The sequence below is a fragment of the Sesamum indicum genome, linkage group LG6 (genome assembly GCF_026168435.1).
Source record: "Sesamum indicum cultivar Baizhima isolate 11 linkage group LG6, ASM2616843v1, whole genome shotgun sequence".
Classification (NCBI taxonomy): domain Eukaryota; kingdom Viridiplantae; phylum Streptophyta; class Magnoliopsida; order Lamiales; family Pedaliaceae; genus Sesamum; species Sesamum indicum.
Window position 1 is genome coordinate 26,942,297 of NC_142662.1, and position 18,468 is coordinate 26,960,764.

At 37.0% G+C, this 18,468-nt stretch overlaps 2 protein-coding genes across 2 annotated transcripts; one reads left to right on the top strand and one right to left on the bottom strand.

The window, feature by feature from the left end:
* Nucleotides 1-134: 134 nt before the first annotated feature.
* On the top strand, nucleotides 135-9,308 carry LOC105163168 (cysteine-tryptophan domain-containing zinc finger protein 3). The gene is made up of 13 exons (XM_011081415.3): nucleotides 135-735; nucleotides 1,328-1,400; nucleotides 1,496-1,626; nucleotides 1,756-2,130; nucleotides 2,229-3,538; nucleotides 3,801-4,264; nucleotides 4,415-6,150; nucleotides 6,227-6,384; nucleotides 6,715-6,875; nucleotides 7,280-7,440; nucleotides 7,645-8,370; nucleotides 8,460-8,785; nucleotides 9,059-9,308. Exons 1-11 carry the CDS (start codon nucleotides 586-588, stop codon nucleotides 7,837-7,839), a joined length of 4,914 nt encoding a protein of 1,637 aa, XP_011079717.1. The 5' UTR covers nucleotides 135-585; the 3' UTR covers nucleotides 7,840-8,370; nucleotides 8,460-8,785; nucleotides 9,059-9,308.
* A 187-nt stretch (nucleotides 9,309-9,495) lies between these two features.
* LOC105163167 (cullin-1) lies at nucleotides 9,496-16,315 on the bottom strand. Its single transcript, XM_088882076.1, is given in 22 exon segments — nucleotides 9,496-10,179; nucleotides 10,181-10,188; nucleotides 10,674-10,841; nucleotides 10,927-11,145; nucleotides 11,252-11,395; nucleotides 11,513-11,674; nucleotides 11,753-11,873; nucleotides 11,970-12,025; nucleotides 12,103-12,252; nucleotides 12,365-12,451; nucleotides 12,521-12,550; nucleotides 12,824-12,883; nucleotides 12,972-13,052; nucleotides 13,150-13,223; nucleotides 13,226-13,238; nucleotides 13,767-13,844; nucleotides 13,934-14,137; nucleotides 14,215-14,262; nucleotides 14,402-14,587; nucleotides 15,092-15,188; nucleotides 15,365-15,527; nucleotides 16,182-16,315. Coding segments are annotated over 21 exon segments (2,208 nt in total). The 5' UTR covers nucleotides 15,505-15,527; nucleotides 16,182-16,315; the 3' UTR covers nucleotides 9,496-10,097.
* Between the last annotated feature and the right edge of the window lie 2,153 nt (nucleotides 16,316-18,468).

Consider the following 18,468-nt stretch of genomic DNA (forward strand, 5'->3'; position numbering starts at 1 on the left):
TAAATTTTAATTCGGAATATTCCGATTTTTTTATTTTTAATTAATTATTTTTCAATTTTTTACTAAGCATAAAAAAGTGAAAATTTATTAACTAAAAGAAAAAAAAAACTAAAAGAAACAAAACGCGGCTGCTGTACCCCAAAACCAGAGTCTATTCTCTTTCTTTCTTTTCTCTCTCTCTCTCTCTCTAAATTTTTTCTCTCTCTACTTCTTTTCTGCTCATCGTCTTGAGCTTGGGAGATCGCATAACACGATCTATTTTCCACGATACGTAAATCAAAGAGAGCTGTGGAAATTTATGGGAATTTGTCTTCCTCGAGTGTGTATTGCTGCACGCGCATATATACCACTGCGAGAAATAAAGCCTCTTTTTTTTTCCCCCCTCCCTTTGTCTGTTAGGTGAAGAAATCGAAGTATAAATCTGATCAGGAAAAATCATTATTGGGTTTTTCAGGGTCTCCAATTTTGGAATAAGGGTGTTTGAGATTTTCGGAGAAAAGTAACGGTGGAAAAGAAAAGCTTAACTTTTCTTGAGGAGTTTTTATTGTTGTTAAGTTTTTATTATTGTTTTTTTATTTTTGTTTGATGATATCTGTGGGTAGTAGAGATGGGAGAAAGAGGTTAGGGTTAGGATTAGAGATGGAGGAGACTGAGCTTGAAGAAGGAGAGGCTCTTAGTTATCGTGATGAGGAGGAAGATTCCACCATTGACCCTGATATTGCTCTCTCTTACATTGTAAGTATCACGAATTTTCTCCTCTATGCATCTTGATTTGGCCATGTAAACCACTTCTTCAGTTTTTGGTGTAATGTTGAATTTGATGTAGTAGGATTTATTTTGACCTTATTTTTTAGTCGCGAGGCACCTGTATAACCCCTGCCAAGTAGTTACTGTTGACTGGCGTTATCATGGTTATTGATCAGCAAGCTCTGTTTTTATTTCGGGTTTGATCAGTATCTAAAGGTGAATTTATAACTTGCCTAAATAGTAGAAAATCATTAATGCTCTTTATTGTTAATTATTAACTTACTATTATTGATGGGCAATTGTGCGTTCTATATGTGATCTCTGTATAATTCAGAAAGGACGTCCATGCCTGTGGAATCATTTGATGCAAGTTATGTGTAGTTAAAATACGACAGGAATCGAAGTGGTTAAAAGATGACAAGAAAATCGATATCTGTCATGCAAAGTCTGGTTTCTTTGAATTCTTACAGGAAATGGATAAGTAGAACTTAGCCCCTTGGGCTTATGAAGCGTATTTTTGTGGAATGTATTTTGTTCCCCCCTGAATTTGACTCTTACTCAATTTGTATTTTTTCTGAAGGAGGAGAAGCTCCAAAATGTTTTGGGGCATTTCCAGAAAGATTTTGAAGGTGGTGTTTCAGCTGAGAATTTGGGTAAGTTGAAAAGAGTATCATGTGAAGGTTTGGACTATATAAATGTGAAAATTGAGAATGCATAGCATTGATCACAAACTTGAATTACTTAACAGGGGCAAAGTTTGGTGGCTATGGTTCATTTCTACCCACTTATCAGAGGTCACCACCTTGGTCCCATACAAGGAGTCCAGCGGAGGTCCGTAACTATGATTCACCAAGATCCCCAAGAAAGCTACATTCGGAGGTAGGTTCTCATACATCTAAATGCACATGCTTTTTGTTCATTATCTTCATCTGGAAAAGGAACAAGAATGAATTGTGGGACATGAAATTCAGGATTAACTTAAGCTGTTTGAGTTTTTCTCTGATTTAGGATCAAAGACAAAACTCGTTAGCTTCATCAAGTGCTTCTCCATCAGCAAGGTCTGGTGCTGCTTCAGGAAAAGCTGCATCTGCTGGAAATACCTTGAAAGGCAATGGCTGCCTACAATATAGACATGCAGAAGGGTCCAGCTTAAAAACTGAAGTCAGTAAGAAATCTGTAAATCCTTCTGATCAGAGAACTCTGAAGGTCCGAATCAAAGTTGGCTCTGAAAATTTGCCGACACAAAAGAATGCTGAAATCTACAGTGGGCTCGGTCTTGTAGTCTCTCCATCATCTTCGTTGGATGACAGCCCTGCAGCTAGTGGAGGGCAATGTGGTAAACTTTTGGATGTGCCAGAGGAATCACCCACCAGTATTCTTCAGGTAAATGATCCTATTGGTCTCTACGAAGTGTTGGAGTTAGATGAACACTTCTTTATGAATAAAATTTTAAACTTTTCATTGCTGCTGTGTTGGAGCAGATTATGACATCGTATCCTGGGGAACTACTTTTATCCCCTCTGTCGGAAGATCTGATTCATCTGACAGAGAAAATGAAGCTTAGGGGAAGATGTGAAACTAAATCCATGAACAAGATGAACAGAGAAAGTTCTGGGACTTTAGTGAATGGATCTCTTTCTAGCAGGAGTAATCAGAAAGTTCTAGACCAGAAAAAATTGAAGTCATATGAAAAGGATGATGCCTTCTCCACTGAATTAACAAACCCGAAAAACAACGGCGATAAGGATAATACTGTTTCCCTCTTGAAGAAAGAAAAGGATACTGATATTGACACTTTAGGTTGTGAGGAACTTGTCTCTAATGCTCTGAAACTTCCACTTTTATCGAGTTCTCAACATGATGCTCTGAAAGATGAAGCGAAGGGAGAAATCTTCTCTTCATTCACAGAGAAGGAACATTTTGATAGTGAATCTGCCCAAGATATTGGCAGAATTGAGAAGTTGGGAGGAAGGATGGGTTCACCAGGTCAAGTTTTCGAATCTAGAAAGGGAAATCTTGCAAGTAACATTGCAGCTTTCCCTGAGGTGAATGTATGCAAGGCCGAAAAATCTCATGCTTTGGACCAATCTGAGTCAAATGTCTCTAAAGGAAGTAAAGCTCTCAGTGCTGCAGAACCCACTGGTCTGTCGAAACAGGCAGTTGTTCAGAAAGGAGGATCTGTTAGTGAGGAAGGTTTTAAACCTGCTCGTGAGAAGTCATCTACTGGGGCCAAGAGGAAACAAAAGGTAGCTCAAAGTATAGATGCTCAAGGTGCATATATGACAAAAGATGAATTAGTGGTTGAGTCTTCTCTGACTCCTAAAAGTGGGAAGAGCCCTCATACTAAAGGCCTTGTCTCTAAAAACAATTCACGCGATCTCCAGAAGGACCATGAGAAACCAAGGGATACGTACAAGGACTTCTTTGGAGATGTAGGATTTGAGGATGATGATAATGAATCGATTTCAGGGGAAATGACATCCTCTGGAAGGTTAAAAGATGCACAAATTGTTGGAAAAAGAAGTTTAAGCGAAGATCGTAACACATCAAAGGACAAATACAGTGGTAAAATTTCTGAAAAGCCACTTTCCGCAGAAAAATATCCTAGATTTACTTCTCATTTGCCTCCTCCTGGAAATGGGCCAAGTTTTGAAGCTCCAATAGGAATGGTTCCTCTGGTTAATGAAGATTGGGTCTCATGTGATAAGTGTCAAAAGTGGAGACTTCTTCCACTTGGTACAAATCCTAAGAGTCTTCCTGATAAATGGCTTTGTAGGATGCTTACCTGGCTGTAAGTTCTATCAATTTTATGTATACTCTCTTCCTGATTTACGTGACAAACATGTTTGGATGAGTTTATCTCTCTAATCACTAGGCTAATGGTTTTAGTTGAAAATTATCAACTACTGCCTTGATGGTCAAACTGTTACATAGTTCTTGTTAGCCAGAAATTTGGAGCCTCTGACAAGAGCTATGCCTCTCTATGTATTTGTGTGTGTGTGTGTGTAGAAGTTCTTCAATATAGACAACTTACGGTTCTACAATTCCAATAGGCCTGGAATGAACCGCTGTAGCATCCCTGAGGAGGAGACAACTAATGCTTTAAGAGCCCTTTACCATCCTGCTGCTTCAGTTTCTGCCCCTGCTTCTGAGAATCAACAAATTCAACCTAATAATAGTGTTGTGACTTCAGTTGGAATGGCCTCAGTCGATGCTAGGTACCCTGATCAAGAGCACCAAACTGTTGCTGTCCACACCGCCACAATCAGTGGGAAGAAGAAACCTGGGTCAATTAAGGCGGCAAATTCAAATGATTATGATGGTTCTACTCAATCCTCTAACTCAAGGAAGAAGAACCTCGCAACATCTGGAAAAATAAGTAATTTGAACAGCGGCAACCTGTCACCTTCTCCAGATGGATGTGAATATCAGCATATGCGACAATCAAGTAGTGGACTTGAGAAGTACAATGACATTAAAAAAGAAAAAAAATCACTTGTCAACTCTTCTGATAGAGGTATATCATTATTAAGCACCTTGCGCTTTTTCTAAATCCATAAATGCAGCTTGATTATGCATGTTAGTCGTATCTATCAATTCTAGTCTGAGCTTCTCGGACTTTTGTTTCTCGAATTATCTGAATGTTGTCTTTGAATGACATGTGAAGGTACAAGCTTAAAGATAAGAAGCAAGCGAGAGGCTGATACGGATGGTTCTAGAGCTTCTAAAAGAATTAAAAGTGAGGAATTACATTTTGATGATGAAAATTGCACTTCCGACAATGGTGGGACTCCCTCAAAAGCAGGTCGTGCCTCTACCAGTTTGTCAAATAATACATCAGGGGGTGATCGGCGCAAGTATAACAAGGATTTGAGTGGTGAAGCAAAGACAAATATGGTCTCAGAAATGATGCATATTCCAGGTACTTCAGACAATGGTTCGCTCCGTTCAGGAAAATGTGATGAGAAGGAGTCTGTTAGGAAGAGGAAAGCAAAGGAACTACATGGTTCTCAAACTCATCCAGAACCCATATCTAGTTCAGGACGTCACCTAGACTCTGGTGATTTTATGGAAGAAATGTGTGAAAGTGATCACCGGAAAGAAAAGAAAGCTAGAGTTTCAAAGTCGGGGGGAAAAGACACTGATGGAACCAGAGCTAGTGTAGGAACTGAGAGAAAAAGTAGGGGTATGAAGGACCAGCATAATGGGCAGTATCTATGCAACACTCAGGCGGCGGATTATTTGAAAAGTGATGTGGGTTCTTTACAGCCTCCAGTTGCTGCCAATTCCAGCTCTTCCAAGGTATCTGGCTCACATAGAAACAAAACGAGTGGCCAGGAAGTTAAAGGTTCCCCGGTTGAATCAGTTTCTTCATCTCCTTTGCGATTCCCCAAGGCTGAGAAGGTTACATCAACTAGCAAGAAACTTCTTGGTAAAGATGATTTTCGTGATTCTGGTTCTCTAGCTGCTGCTAGTCCAAGAAGGCTTTCATGTGGTGAAGAGGGGAGGAATGACCGAACAGGAGCGGTGAAAAATGATGCAATGCTCACTGTCAATGATCATGCTACTGATGTCTATAATGATCATTTGGGTCAGAGTAATCAGTATGCTAGTGTAAAACAACATTTTGATCAATGTAAATCTGAAGAGAGACCAAATACCAACAAATCTCATAATAGTGGATCTCACTCGAAGAAATCTGGGAAGGGGTTGTCTTCTCATTCTAAAGACAAGACTCATGCTTCTGGATCTGAATTAGATAAATTTAATAGCAAGGCTTCTGATCCTTCACATGATTCTTTGGATCAAGTGCATTTGTATGAGGAGAAGTCAAAGAGTAGAAGAAACAAGCCCGACGATAAATCTGGCACTCCTAGTAAGGGTGATAAGCTTGTTTGCAAGAAAGATACAGCTGGAGGAACATCAGGAGAGAGCAGTAAAGGACAAAGCCAAAAGAAACTTGGTCATGATGGACAGGATGCTATCAAAAACCACGATAAGAAGCATAATCTTCAATCGGAGCATGGCAATGAGAAATTACCCAAGAAAAGCAACCAGGCTGAACTATGTGGGAGTGGGAAGTCAAACTCACTTCCACCATTGGCAAGAGTTCAGACTGAGACTGCTGCCAGTATCCACCCTGTTTCTGTATCTAAGAAGGAAATTGGTGTAAAATGTTTGACAGATGATGCAACTGATAATGTAGATGCCCCAAAGGCACCAAACCAGAGACAGAAAGCTGAAAACACAAATGGAAAACCTATAAGGCATCCTACTCCAAATTCTCATAGGGTTCGGGATGTTGAAGCTTCAAGTCCTGTTCGAAGGGATTCCTCTAGTCATGCTGCTAATAATGCTTTAAAAGAGGCAAAGGACCTCAAACACCTGGCTGATCGTCTTAAGGTCTGTTCACATTTTGGTGATTCTGGCATAGTTTACTCTTTTTCTCAACATTCCATAACAGGGTTCTGTTTTACAGAATAATGGATCCACCGACAGCAATGGTTTTTACTTCCAAGCTGCACTCAAATTCCTCCACGGAGCCTCTTTGTTGGAATCTGGAAGCAGTGAATCCACAAAGCATAATGACTTGATGCACTCAATGCATATATATAGTAGCACTGCAAAGCTCTGCGAGTAAGCTACTATAACCACCTAGAATTTGGACTATGCATGTGTCTTATGCTTTATGCTTCTGATTTTGGGAACTGAATTTATCTGTTTAAATGTCTTGTCTAAAGCTAATATTTTGCTTTACTTATTGAAAAGTGGTCTTATTCAGTGATTATAACATGTATGATACATTCTTGTGTTCTTCATGGACAATCCTTTAAAAGCATTAAATGTTTGTTTTTATACAAGTCAGTTTGAAGCATATATCTCATGTTTAAGTTAGTGATTAATCCCCAACAGAAATGGAGTAACTGGATAGCATTTCTCTATGTTTAAATAGTTACTTTTTGCTAGGTTTTGTGCCCATGAATATGAAAAGTCGAAGGACATGGCTGCTGCTGCTTTGGCGTATAAATGCATGGAGGTTGCTTACATGCGAGTTATATATTCGTCACATACCAGTGCAAACAGGGACCGGAATGAGTTGCAGACAGCTCTACAAATTGTCCCCCCTGGTAAAGGCTAGATGCAATATTCATTTGTGATATGGTTTAAATCAAAATCACCAAGTTGCTACTGGTTCCCTTATCTTCTCAATTGAAACTGTGACAGAGATTCACCTTAGGATAATAATTAGGCATTTGGTTATTACACCATTGTCAAGTGCTACCTCTGCTTATACTATTGGCAGGTAAAACACAGGAAGTCGAATAGTAATCCACATTTGTTCCGCTGAGTTATTGTGGAATGGATTTCTATGGTATAAGCTTGTTTAATTAAGCTGTGCTGAATTTAATCAACAATCAGATTGCTCTCTGTGTCTGCTTTAAAGATTTCTTAACCTTTCTAATTTAGTTTTCATAACCTGCAACAGCTTTGAGAGTGCTAATTATGGTTCTCACTTATTATTATCATTTAGGCGAATCTCCTTCCTCCTCTGCCTCTGATGTTGACAACTTGAACCACCAAGCAGCTTCAGACAAGGCTGCCTTAGCCAAAGTTGTCGGTTCTCCTCTAGTTTCTGGAAGCCATATAATCACTTCACGGAGTCGTTCTGGTTTCTTGCGTATTCTAAACTTTGTAAGTATGCCTAGAATAATCAACTAGCCGTAGCAGAATAATTATTTTATTGGGCTCTGGATGGAAATCAATATATAGGTTTCTCAATCATCCAGATGCAATAAAGGTTGCCTTGAAATTCTGAGCGCTTCGACTGTACTCACTACTCACTCTGTGTATATCTAGTGCGTAAAAAAATTTCACATTCAGTGTTGCTTTTTGTAGGCACAGGATGTTAACTTTGCAATGGAAGCCTCAAGGAAATCAAGAATTGCTTTCACAGCGGCTACTTCAAGACTTGGAGAAACCTCGCATAAGGAGGGTATCTCTTCACTAAAAAAGGCGCTTGATTTCAACTTCCAAGATGTTGAGGGTTTGTTGCGCCTTGTTCGGGTTGCAATGGAAGCCATCAACCGTTGAACTGCCTCTGGCATTTTTCCAATTTTGGTCTCCACATTCTACATGGGATCTAGGAGGAAAAACAATTCAAAAGATCTCCTTCTCACTGAATAATATGCAATGCATCCTATCACCCGTTCCATCAGGATATCACCCTTGTAAATCTGTACAGTTATACTTGAGTTCACAATGCCTCTTTCATTATTTAATACAGCTGCCTTTTGACAAGAATAAGGGCCTCAATTCAATTGGTAAAGACTTCTGCATGGTGCATGATCGAGTATATGACTGAAGAAATGACCTTCATTCAGTTGATCCAAAGCCCATCTGAATCATTTAGAGATGGTGGAACTTGAGTACATATCGCCTCCCATGTTTTGATACAGGACTGTTACAAGGTGATCCCGAACCGCAATCTATGGAAGTTGGATCCTAGGAGGACTTAGGGTCAGGACTCTTGCAATTCATCCCTAGCTCATAAGTCAAAGTTGCCCCTGGTGACTTGCCCAGATCCAGCAAAATTTAGTCAAGGAAAGAGGATTACATCATCAGGTTAATTTCCATTGACCATTATACTCTCTGAAGATTATAATCCAGCCTTTTTCTTCTGGCTCTTATCATGCATGATTTGATGTTTGCAGGTTTGGTCATGCATTTTCCACTCTTGCCCCTGATTGAATCTGCCTTATATGTCAACATAGATGGAATAAGTTGCCGAAATATGTTTATCTGGATTGAACAATAATATAGTAAGTCATTTATACTTCCAGATGATGAATGTGTTGGAAGTGATACGCGAAGGTGTATACGTGAGTATTATGAGTAGTGGATTCTCTAGCAATTACAGAAAGGTCTTCGTCCATTTGAGTTTCTCCAAAATCCTTAAGCCAAAATCAGTGAAGCAATGCAACTCCTTGTTCCAGTGGCCTTCTGGATAGTGATGCTCAATAACGTCTGCAATTGTTAGGTATTTCATTGCTCTCTCATTCCTTTGCTGAGATAACAAAATATTGCAATAAGTACGAACTTAGACCTGGCATTGTTTGTTCTTATTTTGTTTTGTATCCAATTTAGAATTTCTGGTATTGTTTTTCATCAATAAACTACAGCTCATAAGTTTGTGCATGTGTTGATCCCTTTCACTAAGCAAATATCAAATTTTCTCGGTATCTAGATTGTGGGGATTAAGCACTTTTGAAGGAGTGCATTCTTGATGCTAATTAAATGATTTTTGGTGCAGGTGCCAGGTAACAGGAGATGCATCAGGATTCTGAAGAGTACATATAGGTCAATTTAATTTGTCTTTATTCTTGTGAAAGTTTGGGCTTTCTAACCTCTTTGTTTTGGACCAATTTTGTGGCAAGTTTTGCATTCCATTTTCCTGTAAATTTTGAAAGATTTTACTTTTCCTGTAAAGATATCTCCCGTGGAGAGGATTACATCAAAGAAAACAAAACCCTCTATTCAGTAAATATGTTTGGTTTCCCTAATTTCTCTCTATGCTCGTATATACTGTGATGTCAAGATCTTAGTACGGCTGCTCTGCTTATATCATAGCCGGTGGAGAAATGACCAATGTCAAACTTATCTCTCCATCACTAATTAACAAAAACAACAATAACAATACTATTTGCAACGAAAGATCAGACATGAACACAGATATAATGCTACATGACATTCTACCCATTCTTGAGAAAGAGAAAGCAAGTAGTACTTCTCCCTGTTGTGACAGTAAATCCCTTACAATTTACATAGTTTTGGATAAAACAAAAAAACATGGACGCTAAATATACATCAAACACTTGGCTAAGAATTAATGTTGTAAGTAAGTACATCTAATTTGCAATTTTCTAACCCGCACTTCTGTACAGAAAAATTCTACAAGACAAGGAAAAAATTCAACAGCCCCTAACGACCCGCACTTCTGTACAGAAAAATGTATTACAAATCAAGATTCTATATATAATTATCAAATAAGTGAATAACTTTTAGCATATCTATAGGCATATATGGCACCAGATAGACAGGCATTTGCTGAAAAAGGATTCAAGAATGCACAGCAGGTCCCAATTCTGATATCTACCAACGATGGTAACAGTGTATCTGCCAAGCTGACCACGTGGAAAGAAGAAGAGAGGCCTGCTCTAATTTCTGATTTAATGATTAGTGAAGTGGCTGCGGTAGTTGATTTGTGCCGACATTCTCCAAGGATTTGAGCTAAATCAACTGCAAAAGCAAAACTGGAACCCCCAAGCAGCTTCTCAATATTGAAATCTGTTTCAAGCTAAATACCTGAATAAGTTGGGGTTCTCTTTATCTCTTTCCAAGTAGTCTCGTGTTATCAGATCTTCAATTCTCTTTAAAATCAGGCTGCAAAAATATATTGTATTACAAATAATTCCAAATCAACACAAGGCGGCAGAATGCGATTTATGTAGGAAACTGCTTATAGGTATGAAGGTGTACACAAAAAGAAGTTTTTTTTTAATTCTAATTTCCATTTTAGAACTATCCCCATCCGGTCCCTTCTCCGGACCCAACAGTGATGATTTTCTCAGCAAAAAGAAGCATGCACTTTATTTGAAAAAGAAAACACTATCCTACCAGCACTCCATTGAAAAGCAGGAGTATCATTTGACAAGATAGAAGGGATAAAAATAGTTTACAAGTGAAAGAAACAAGGGTACTAGACAACTAAAGTGAAGCATAAATAAATCCTGAAACAAACAACAAAAAAGCACAAATTAATTTAACAATACAAAAATGAAGATCTAAGGCCATGATAAAATCACCATCCAGATTGAATTACTGCTGGTCATCTTCCACATCACTGGAAATAAAAATGTCTCTCTTACCTTGAACATGCGGCTCAACTGTTCAACGCACTCCAAGACTAGCTGTTGATGGCCCAAAACTTTATGGCTTTTCATTATGCGAACAATAGCAGCATCAATCGCATAACGCCTATCCTTGTCAACATCTTCAACTACCTTTTTCCTATCATCCACAGAGAGTAGAGGTATCTGAAACACCAGAAAGAAAGAACCTTCGCCAGAATGAAGCAGATAAAAAGGAGATATGAAACAAGACATCAAAAAAATTCCTAACCCTGATCCTCCTCATCTTGTCTGTGAACTTCGAATTAAACTCAAAATAATCATTTGTAGACACAGATTTCGTATTTGGCTCCTTATTTAAGATCTTGTACTTGGCGCATGAAAGTGACTGAAGCAATCTAAATAAATCATCATCACCCAAATTCAACTGAATCGTGATTTCTGAATAACTCAGCCTATCTGCATTATTGAACAGCAGCAGCACGGCAGCCTGATAAATTTTAAAAACCAAAATCCGCATTAGATATCCAATTTTCCTCCTCCTCTTTGTGGCTTCTAGAGTAGCTGATGGCTGGAGTAATTCAAAAACAATTAACCTGGAAAGTTCCAAGTATCTGCTCAACGGTTTTCTGCTCAAACTTCCCATTTATGTTGCAGGTCCCCAAAGAATAAATCCATGCAAGTTTCCTGTGTTTTGTTTTCGTTTGGTAGAACTCCTTGAAAACCTCAACGCACTTCACCTGAAACAGGAGTTGCCAGAAGAATGTTTAGATATTCATGCATCACAAAAAACAAAAGGAAGACATAACAAATGGCAAGAAGTTGGAAAACTTGTTGGCCAAAGAAAAGGATAACACCATCTCAGCAGGAAGGCTCAGATCAGACAATTTATAACTTGGCCAAAATCCAGTTGTGGGAACAGTGACAGTTAACTCCATTCCAGGGTTAGCAGCTTCATTATTGCTAAGATATTCTTGGAACCAAGTCTGGTTTTCCCTTGCCAGCGTGATATCAGTAACCTAGACGGAAAAACAGACAGTTGAGATCTTAAGTCACTATTGCAATATAGTGGAAAATAGTAAAGAAACATAACTCACCATTCCTTCCATCTTTGAAGTGAATCGACCACACACTGCTGCTTCAATTTTGTTAAAAAAAGTCTTTTCGTGGTCATCATTGGCGCTTCTGTCAAAAAGCAACCGACGAGATAGCCTTTTTCTATCGACAGGTGATGCAATGGACTTAAATGTGAACATCAATTACACATCAAATCTATTTAATTGACAAAACTCAAGTAAGAAAACAATTAATCACCTATAGAACTCAGCAAAGAGGTCCTTATCGTTGACATAGGCAAGGAGCTTGACCACCTACAAACAATTAAATTAAATTTCAATGTAAAAGAGGGTCCCCAAATGAACTTTGACCAAAGATGGGGAAAGAATACCTTGTCCAGAGTTTCCTCAATTGCTTCATCACTAAGCTTGTCACTCCCACCCTTCTTAAGAATATTATCACAGAACGAGGCCAAGAGCTCTGGAGTTGAGGTGCCACCAATAACTTTGTTGCAGAAGGTCTCAAAGGCGTCCTTGAGAGCCTACATGATCAAATCCAGATCCAAAAAATCGTTCCTTCGTGTTCAATCCATAAGACAGCAGAATAAAAGAAGCAAGAAAAATTAAATAGACAATTTAACATGGAACTCGTACCTTGTGAAATATGGAGTTATTGCAAAAACAATCAGTCACATATGCGTAATACTTGTCATGAAGCTCGATCACTTTTGGCACAAGGACCTGCAATAAGCAAACATAACCAACCAGCCATACCAAACAGAAGTGTTAAATGAACAAATGGTGTTTTACCTGCTCTTGTCCTCCAGTGGCTTTCTCTATCTTTAGGCCACCAGAAATTCGTATTAGCGTCCAAGTACAACGACACAGGGCATAATATGAAATGAAACATATCAACTTCGACAAAACATTTCAAAGGATGCATTATTAAATTAAAAGGAAAAGGAATAAACGACCATCATGAGAATGAGACACAAGTTATTTCACAGTAATTTCAAGAGTCCCAAGGATGCTCACAATGTGTATATAAGAAAATTAAATGTTACATGCCATGCAAAAGATGTTAAGATCACCTGAAAAGTTCAGTGGAGTGACCTTGTGACTTGCAGCATCTTCAGCCTGCTGGATAACAACCATGCCCTCAACAGTGACATGCTGCACAAAGCAATCATCATAAGCATTAGTGAATTAACAATGACTGACAGCGTCGGAGATATCTCACAAACATTGAAATACCACAAACCTGCCTGAATGTGTTTGCAACATGCTCCAATCCCTTCGGAATTCTTTGGAAGAGCCTATACATCCTGGAAAGATCCTCCACCTAAAACCCATTGATAAAAGCGAGTATAAGGTCAGATATCTATCTTTTCAAGACAAGCCAAGATAAAGTCATCAAATTATCAACCAAAGCAAGAGACCTTATCATCTCTGAGCAAAACATGACATCCGGACTGCTCCTTCTCCAATAACTGGTTGGTATATAGTACCAACATTCATTTTGCACTTTCTGCAGCAAACAACCAGAAAACATGAGAAACTAACATGCAGAGGATGGAACAATTTTCCAAAGCCATATTTCTATTTCAAGAACAAATTTTATCATACTTTCATTTTGCTAGTAGTTGGAACGAATGCTCATACTGCAATCTAATGCCATAAAACTTGGATAAACCTGCTCAGTCAGTTTCATACCTACACCAAAGTGATAAGCAACCACTGAAACCTTTCTTGGGCTGCAAGTGAAGGCATCAACTTGTATATTTTAGCAAGTTCTTTAAGCACTCGTCCAAAATAAGCAGATTACGCTCAATTTAAATCATTCACATTCACGGTCCTACTTCAATTATTTGAGCATTTGTCATTTAGCATATTCATTATGAAATCAACATTTAGAAAAGCTCTCCTATCTACTACCAATTTATTCTGAAATGATACAGGCATCAACTAATTGAGCAAGAATTGAGAGATTTATCAATCCATCATGCTTTTCTACGCTGGGTCAAAAGTTCAAATAAAACAGAATATAAAAACCAACCTCCAAAAGCTTTGCCTCACTGCTTGAATGCAAGCAATGAAAAACCCTGTCCTTTTCCTTCTTCAAGCACTCCTCTGCCTGTTGTTCATGCAATAAACAGATGCTAAATTAACAAAAAGAAAAGTTTTCAATGTATTGGGGCAAAGTGAGTAAATGGTGATATGCACCTTCAACATGTAATCAGGACACGAATCTTCCACAATCCAGTCTGAAGCTTTTCGTGAATAGTAAGCAGCTGTATCATCAAGCATTGCACTTTCAAGGTCATTTTCATAATAATCCATTTGTCCCATTCCAATCTCAACAAATATATCTAGTACATTCTTCAGCAAAGCACTATCAATCTGCTGTCCTTTATGTTCTTGATCAATCTGCCATATAAGCATGGTTATAAAACTTGCACAACAATCAATAAACATAAAAGCCATATGAAATGAAAAGCCCTTGCCATAGGAATAACAGCATCTCTAGCTTTGCATTTCAACTCTTGGTAAGCCTACCATGCAAATGTAAAGAGAACTAAATTATTTCAGGTAACACAGAAACTGAATATGCTTGATCAAAGTAAAAGAAGAAGGAAAAAAAACAACACAACCACATCTTGATGCAAAAAGGGGTGGGAGACAAGAACCAACCACATCTCTAAAGGAGGCCAGCCCAACTTCTTTCAGCGCAGGAAGCGACCTTCGAGCTATAAAATATCGATCAAGATAGTGAAAGAAACGTGAAAGCCACCTGACCATGTGTCTATGATCGCTCCATCTTTCCACAAGCTCCCTCAACAAGAACTCGTCATGCTTTTCTCTCAAAGATGGCATGACCTATTAACGAAAACAGTGGAAAAGATTAGAGTGACAATCGATGCACCAGCATGAATAAAGTAAAACATCCTTAGAGAAGACAATGATATTGTCTTAGAAGGAAAAATAAACAAAACAATGAAGCAGAAAATGAAGCATTGTATCTCAGCAGCCAATGAAACCATTAAATGTCTGCACAGTGGAAACCAAAAGTAGACAAATGATACAAACTAGAACAAGCAAAGAAACCTTTACTTAATTCAAAAAATTTGATCAAGCTTAATTTAGCACCAAATTCATGCTCAAAGAATGGTTCTAAATTGAACAAAAATATGACGTTTAAAACTAAAATTCCATTCAGTTTATGTTGTATAAAGACAGATGACCTTTGAAAAAATTAGTGGAAAGGAGAGTATGTTGGATACTATGTAATCAACACGTCAGGCACATTATGGCAGATAGGATCAGTCGTATATCATAAAGGAGCAAAAGTAACAAACTAATTAAACAACTGAGGTTACATACGGAATTCATATAGTCATCAGAAGCTTCCCTGTACGTATCATATAGCTGCTGAGAATAATCATGAGGCGGCTTCTGGGTGCACATGTTATATATCGTGCTGTGCTTCATGTCAAGGATAATTACTCAACTTAGAAAAATGACCTTGTTCTAATTCATTGTCATCCAGAACAGAAATGCATACATGAAAACAAAGGCAACAATAAATTATATATACATATATATATTGTTCCCCGGGGGTGAAACCAGTCATATCTAAACAAAGACAGAAGATACGTATAAAGCATCATATACTCTTCAGAGGTAAATTGTGTGTCTGGAACCCCTTCCAAAATATTTTTCAATTTTGCGATGCCTGTTTGCATGAAATTCCAGCCTTCATCGAACTCTATAGTTTTCATTTGACTCATTGTCATCTTCACTCAACTTCTTCTGCAGTCTGAATAAAACAAATCCGAATCATGACATTAATCACAATAAAAGTGGTTTCTTATCCAATCATAAAGTAAACAATTAGCCTATACATAACATTAATCATGTAAAAATAATTGAAACCTGTACTCAAATCAATTACCATCAAATCCAATTTCCAGAATGAGTCCAATTCAGACAACAGAAGTCAATTGAAAACATAAATGAAAGCTGTTCAAGTTATGCCATGATCAACATTGATTGCATAATACCAGTATGTTGGAGCATCAACCGAAAAGCAATCCAATAAGGTGGATAAATTATGTCTTGGTCTGTGCACAAATTCTACAGAGTTCTTCAGTGGCAAAGCACGCAAGGCAATAACAACCATAAATCACAGCAACGAAGCACACATGCACATAAAAGATCAAGTAAATTAAAGTAATAAAAAACTTCCCTACTCTTTTTCCAAAACTTCAAAAGTGTACCTTCGCATGTCACTCACAAATATAAACAGTTCAAACCCCAACCCGTTACGTCCAATCACCAGCAAGCATCAAAACAACAATCGCAAAACGAACATAGATCACACGCATTCAACACGTACGCATACAACATAATAATACACAAAACAATGCGGATGAATTTATCGGGTATGAGCATTAGAGCAACAGGGTCTCACGTTGGTGATCAATGGAGGTCCGGCAACGTGACGGGGACGATGGCGTATTTGAAGGGTGATAATGAAAAGGACCATGCCCTAGGCGGAGAAGAAAGTACGTAGAACAGCAGGGAAATTTGACGGGCATCCTCCATTTATATGTATGGGTGTGAGAGAATACTTGAGGCGGTTCCAATAAATTATTTTCCCAACGGTAAAGTAGGAGCATTCGGTTTTTACTCACACGCCCGTTGGCCAAAGTAACGACTATATTTTGACTAAGTTGAATCGGAGGTTGAACTATAATATTATTGAATTGGATATAAGGAATAATGCAAATAACTCTTTTTGTAATATTATAGATGAGTAAATTATATTTTTATAGTTCAATATAATAATTATGTATTTATAAGAAGATAAAGATATATATATATACTAGCTGTTGTGGCCCGTTATGTAGCACCCTCTATCTGTACTACAGTTATATCTCCCCTGAACATCACACTTAAAGTAAACCATGTTTGTATATATAAATATGCACATAACAAACACAATAAGTTAACCTATCATAAGTAGTTCTCACATTTTTAATTTCTCTTTATACAATCAAAACGTGATTTGTACTTTAACCGACAAATGAGGAGAAGATCGCATACTGGCCTGACCCGATTGAATGTAGTGTTTGGACCTAGCCCTCGATAGGCAGATACCTCAAGATCTACTCCTGAAAAATGTTAGCAGATTGAGCATGCAACTCATCAACTAAAGAACCAGCATAATCCAATATTATGTACATTAAATGAAGTCTAGACAAAACAAAAAAGCAACATGTACATAATATAATCACTTTAACTCCAATGTAGCTAACTTTATTACACAATATAGTCAATTCATAACAAGACAATTCAGCTCCTCATTTAATAGTCTGCTTATCATGAGGTGATATAGTGTTCAACTTCACCAACTCAATCTCACCATTTATATATAATTCTCTTGACACGCCGGCTCATCAATTTTATTTCGCATCATAGCTATTTTATATCGGATCATAACTCTTTTTACATCGCATTATAACTCTTTTACTATCGCATCATAATTCTTTTAATATTGCATCATAACTCTTTCCTTTTCATTTTGCCACATAGACTATTAAACAACATAAAGGGGTATTCACATCATAATTATATTTAATTTTCACCACTCTCTTGTTTTCACATATCACCATTATTGTAAACAACTAGTGACGTAAAACCAAATATTGACATATTTTCATTTTCAACACCAACAACACATCATACAACAATAGAGTATTTCAATGCATTTTCCCATCTCACGGTCACAATATAAACACTCAAATTAAATCAACCACCATTAACATATTTTCAAATAAATCAGCTTCAACACGAATCATAAATTTATATAAAAGTAACACCACAAAGAAATAAAATATATATAGATAATACTAATTATTTTCTTACATCGATCTTATTACGCTGTACTAGCAAATAAGTTGTTTAGTCCTCTATTTTATTCCCAAATCCTATAATAAGTTATATTGCATATGATCTATATATTCAGAATAATGTAAATTTCTAAATAAAATATTAAATATTTTTTCGTATAATTTTTAATATTTTATTCATATCGAAATACAAATATTCGTTCCGTTATATTTTAACTGACTATACTTTCTAAACTTCCCAACTATATATTTAGTTTATCAACCAACCCATAATATTTTATTTACTCGAACCCCTCATATTTTTATAATACCGTTCTTGATGATATCAATAAATTGAGTTATTACGAGAATCTCATTTTTTTTTTTAATAAATATAATATTTCTCAAATAAATTTTTCTAATACTTCTTAAATAAAATTTTTGAATACTTCTATAAATTTTCTATCAATTTTCTGCTACTATAGAATTTAATTAAACACTAATACTTATGATTAACCATTTGGTGATCAATAGGCCCGATGGAATTGAGTATATTAACTATAATAATAATTAAATCTAACAAATAAAATATTTCGATTAAAAAGTATATCGACCAATATAAATTATATTTAATAAATAGATTAATTAAATAATATAATTATATAAATTAAAATTTAGAATTTTTCATACCTATTTCGCTGCCCAATCCGTGTGTGTAAATGTATGTGGTGTGTGTAATATATGTGTGTTAACATACATATATATATATTTTTATATATATATTATAGGTTGAGGGGTGAGCCCGTGGCACATGCTATTAACCTCACTTATTTTATAAATTTTCAATTTAGTCCTTAGAGCTTTTAA

Bases quoted from the DNA above. Each gene is read 5' to 3' on its own strand.
- LOC105163168 (XM_011081415.3), top strand. From the start codon at position 586: ATGATATCTGTGGGTAGTAGAGATGGGAGAAAGAGGTTAGGGTTAGGA. The intron at 6,151-6,226 runs GTCTGTTCACAT...TCTGTTTTACAG, and splicing joins ACCTGGCTGATCGTCTTAAG to AATAATGGATCCACCGACAG. The intron at 7,441-7,644 runs GTAAGTATGCCT...TGCTTTTTGTAG, and splicing joins TCTTGCGTATTCTAAACTTT to GCACAGGATGTTAACTTTGC.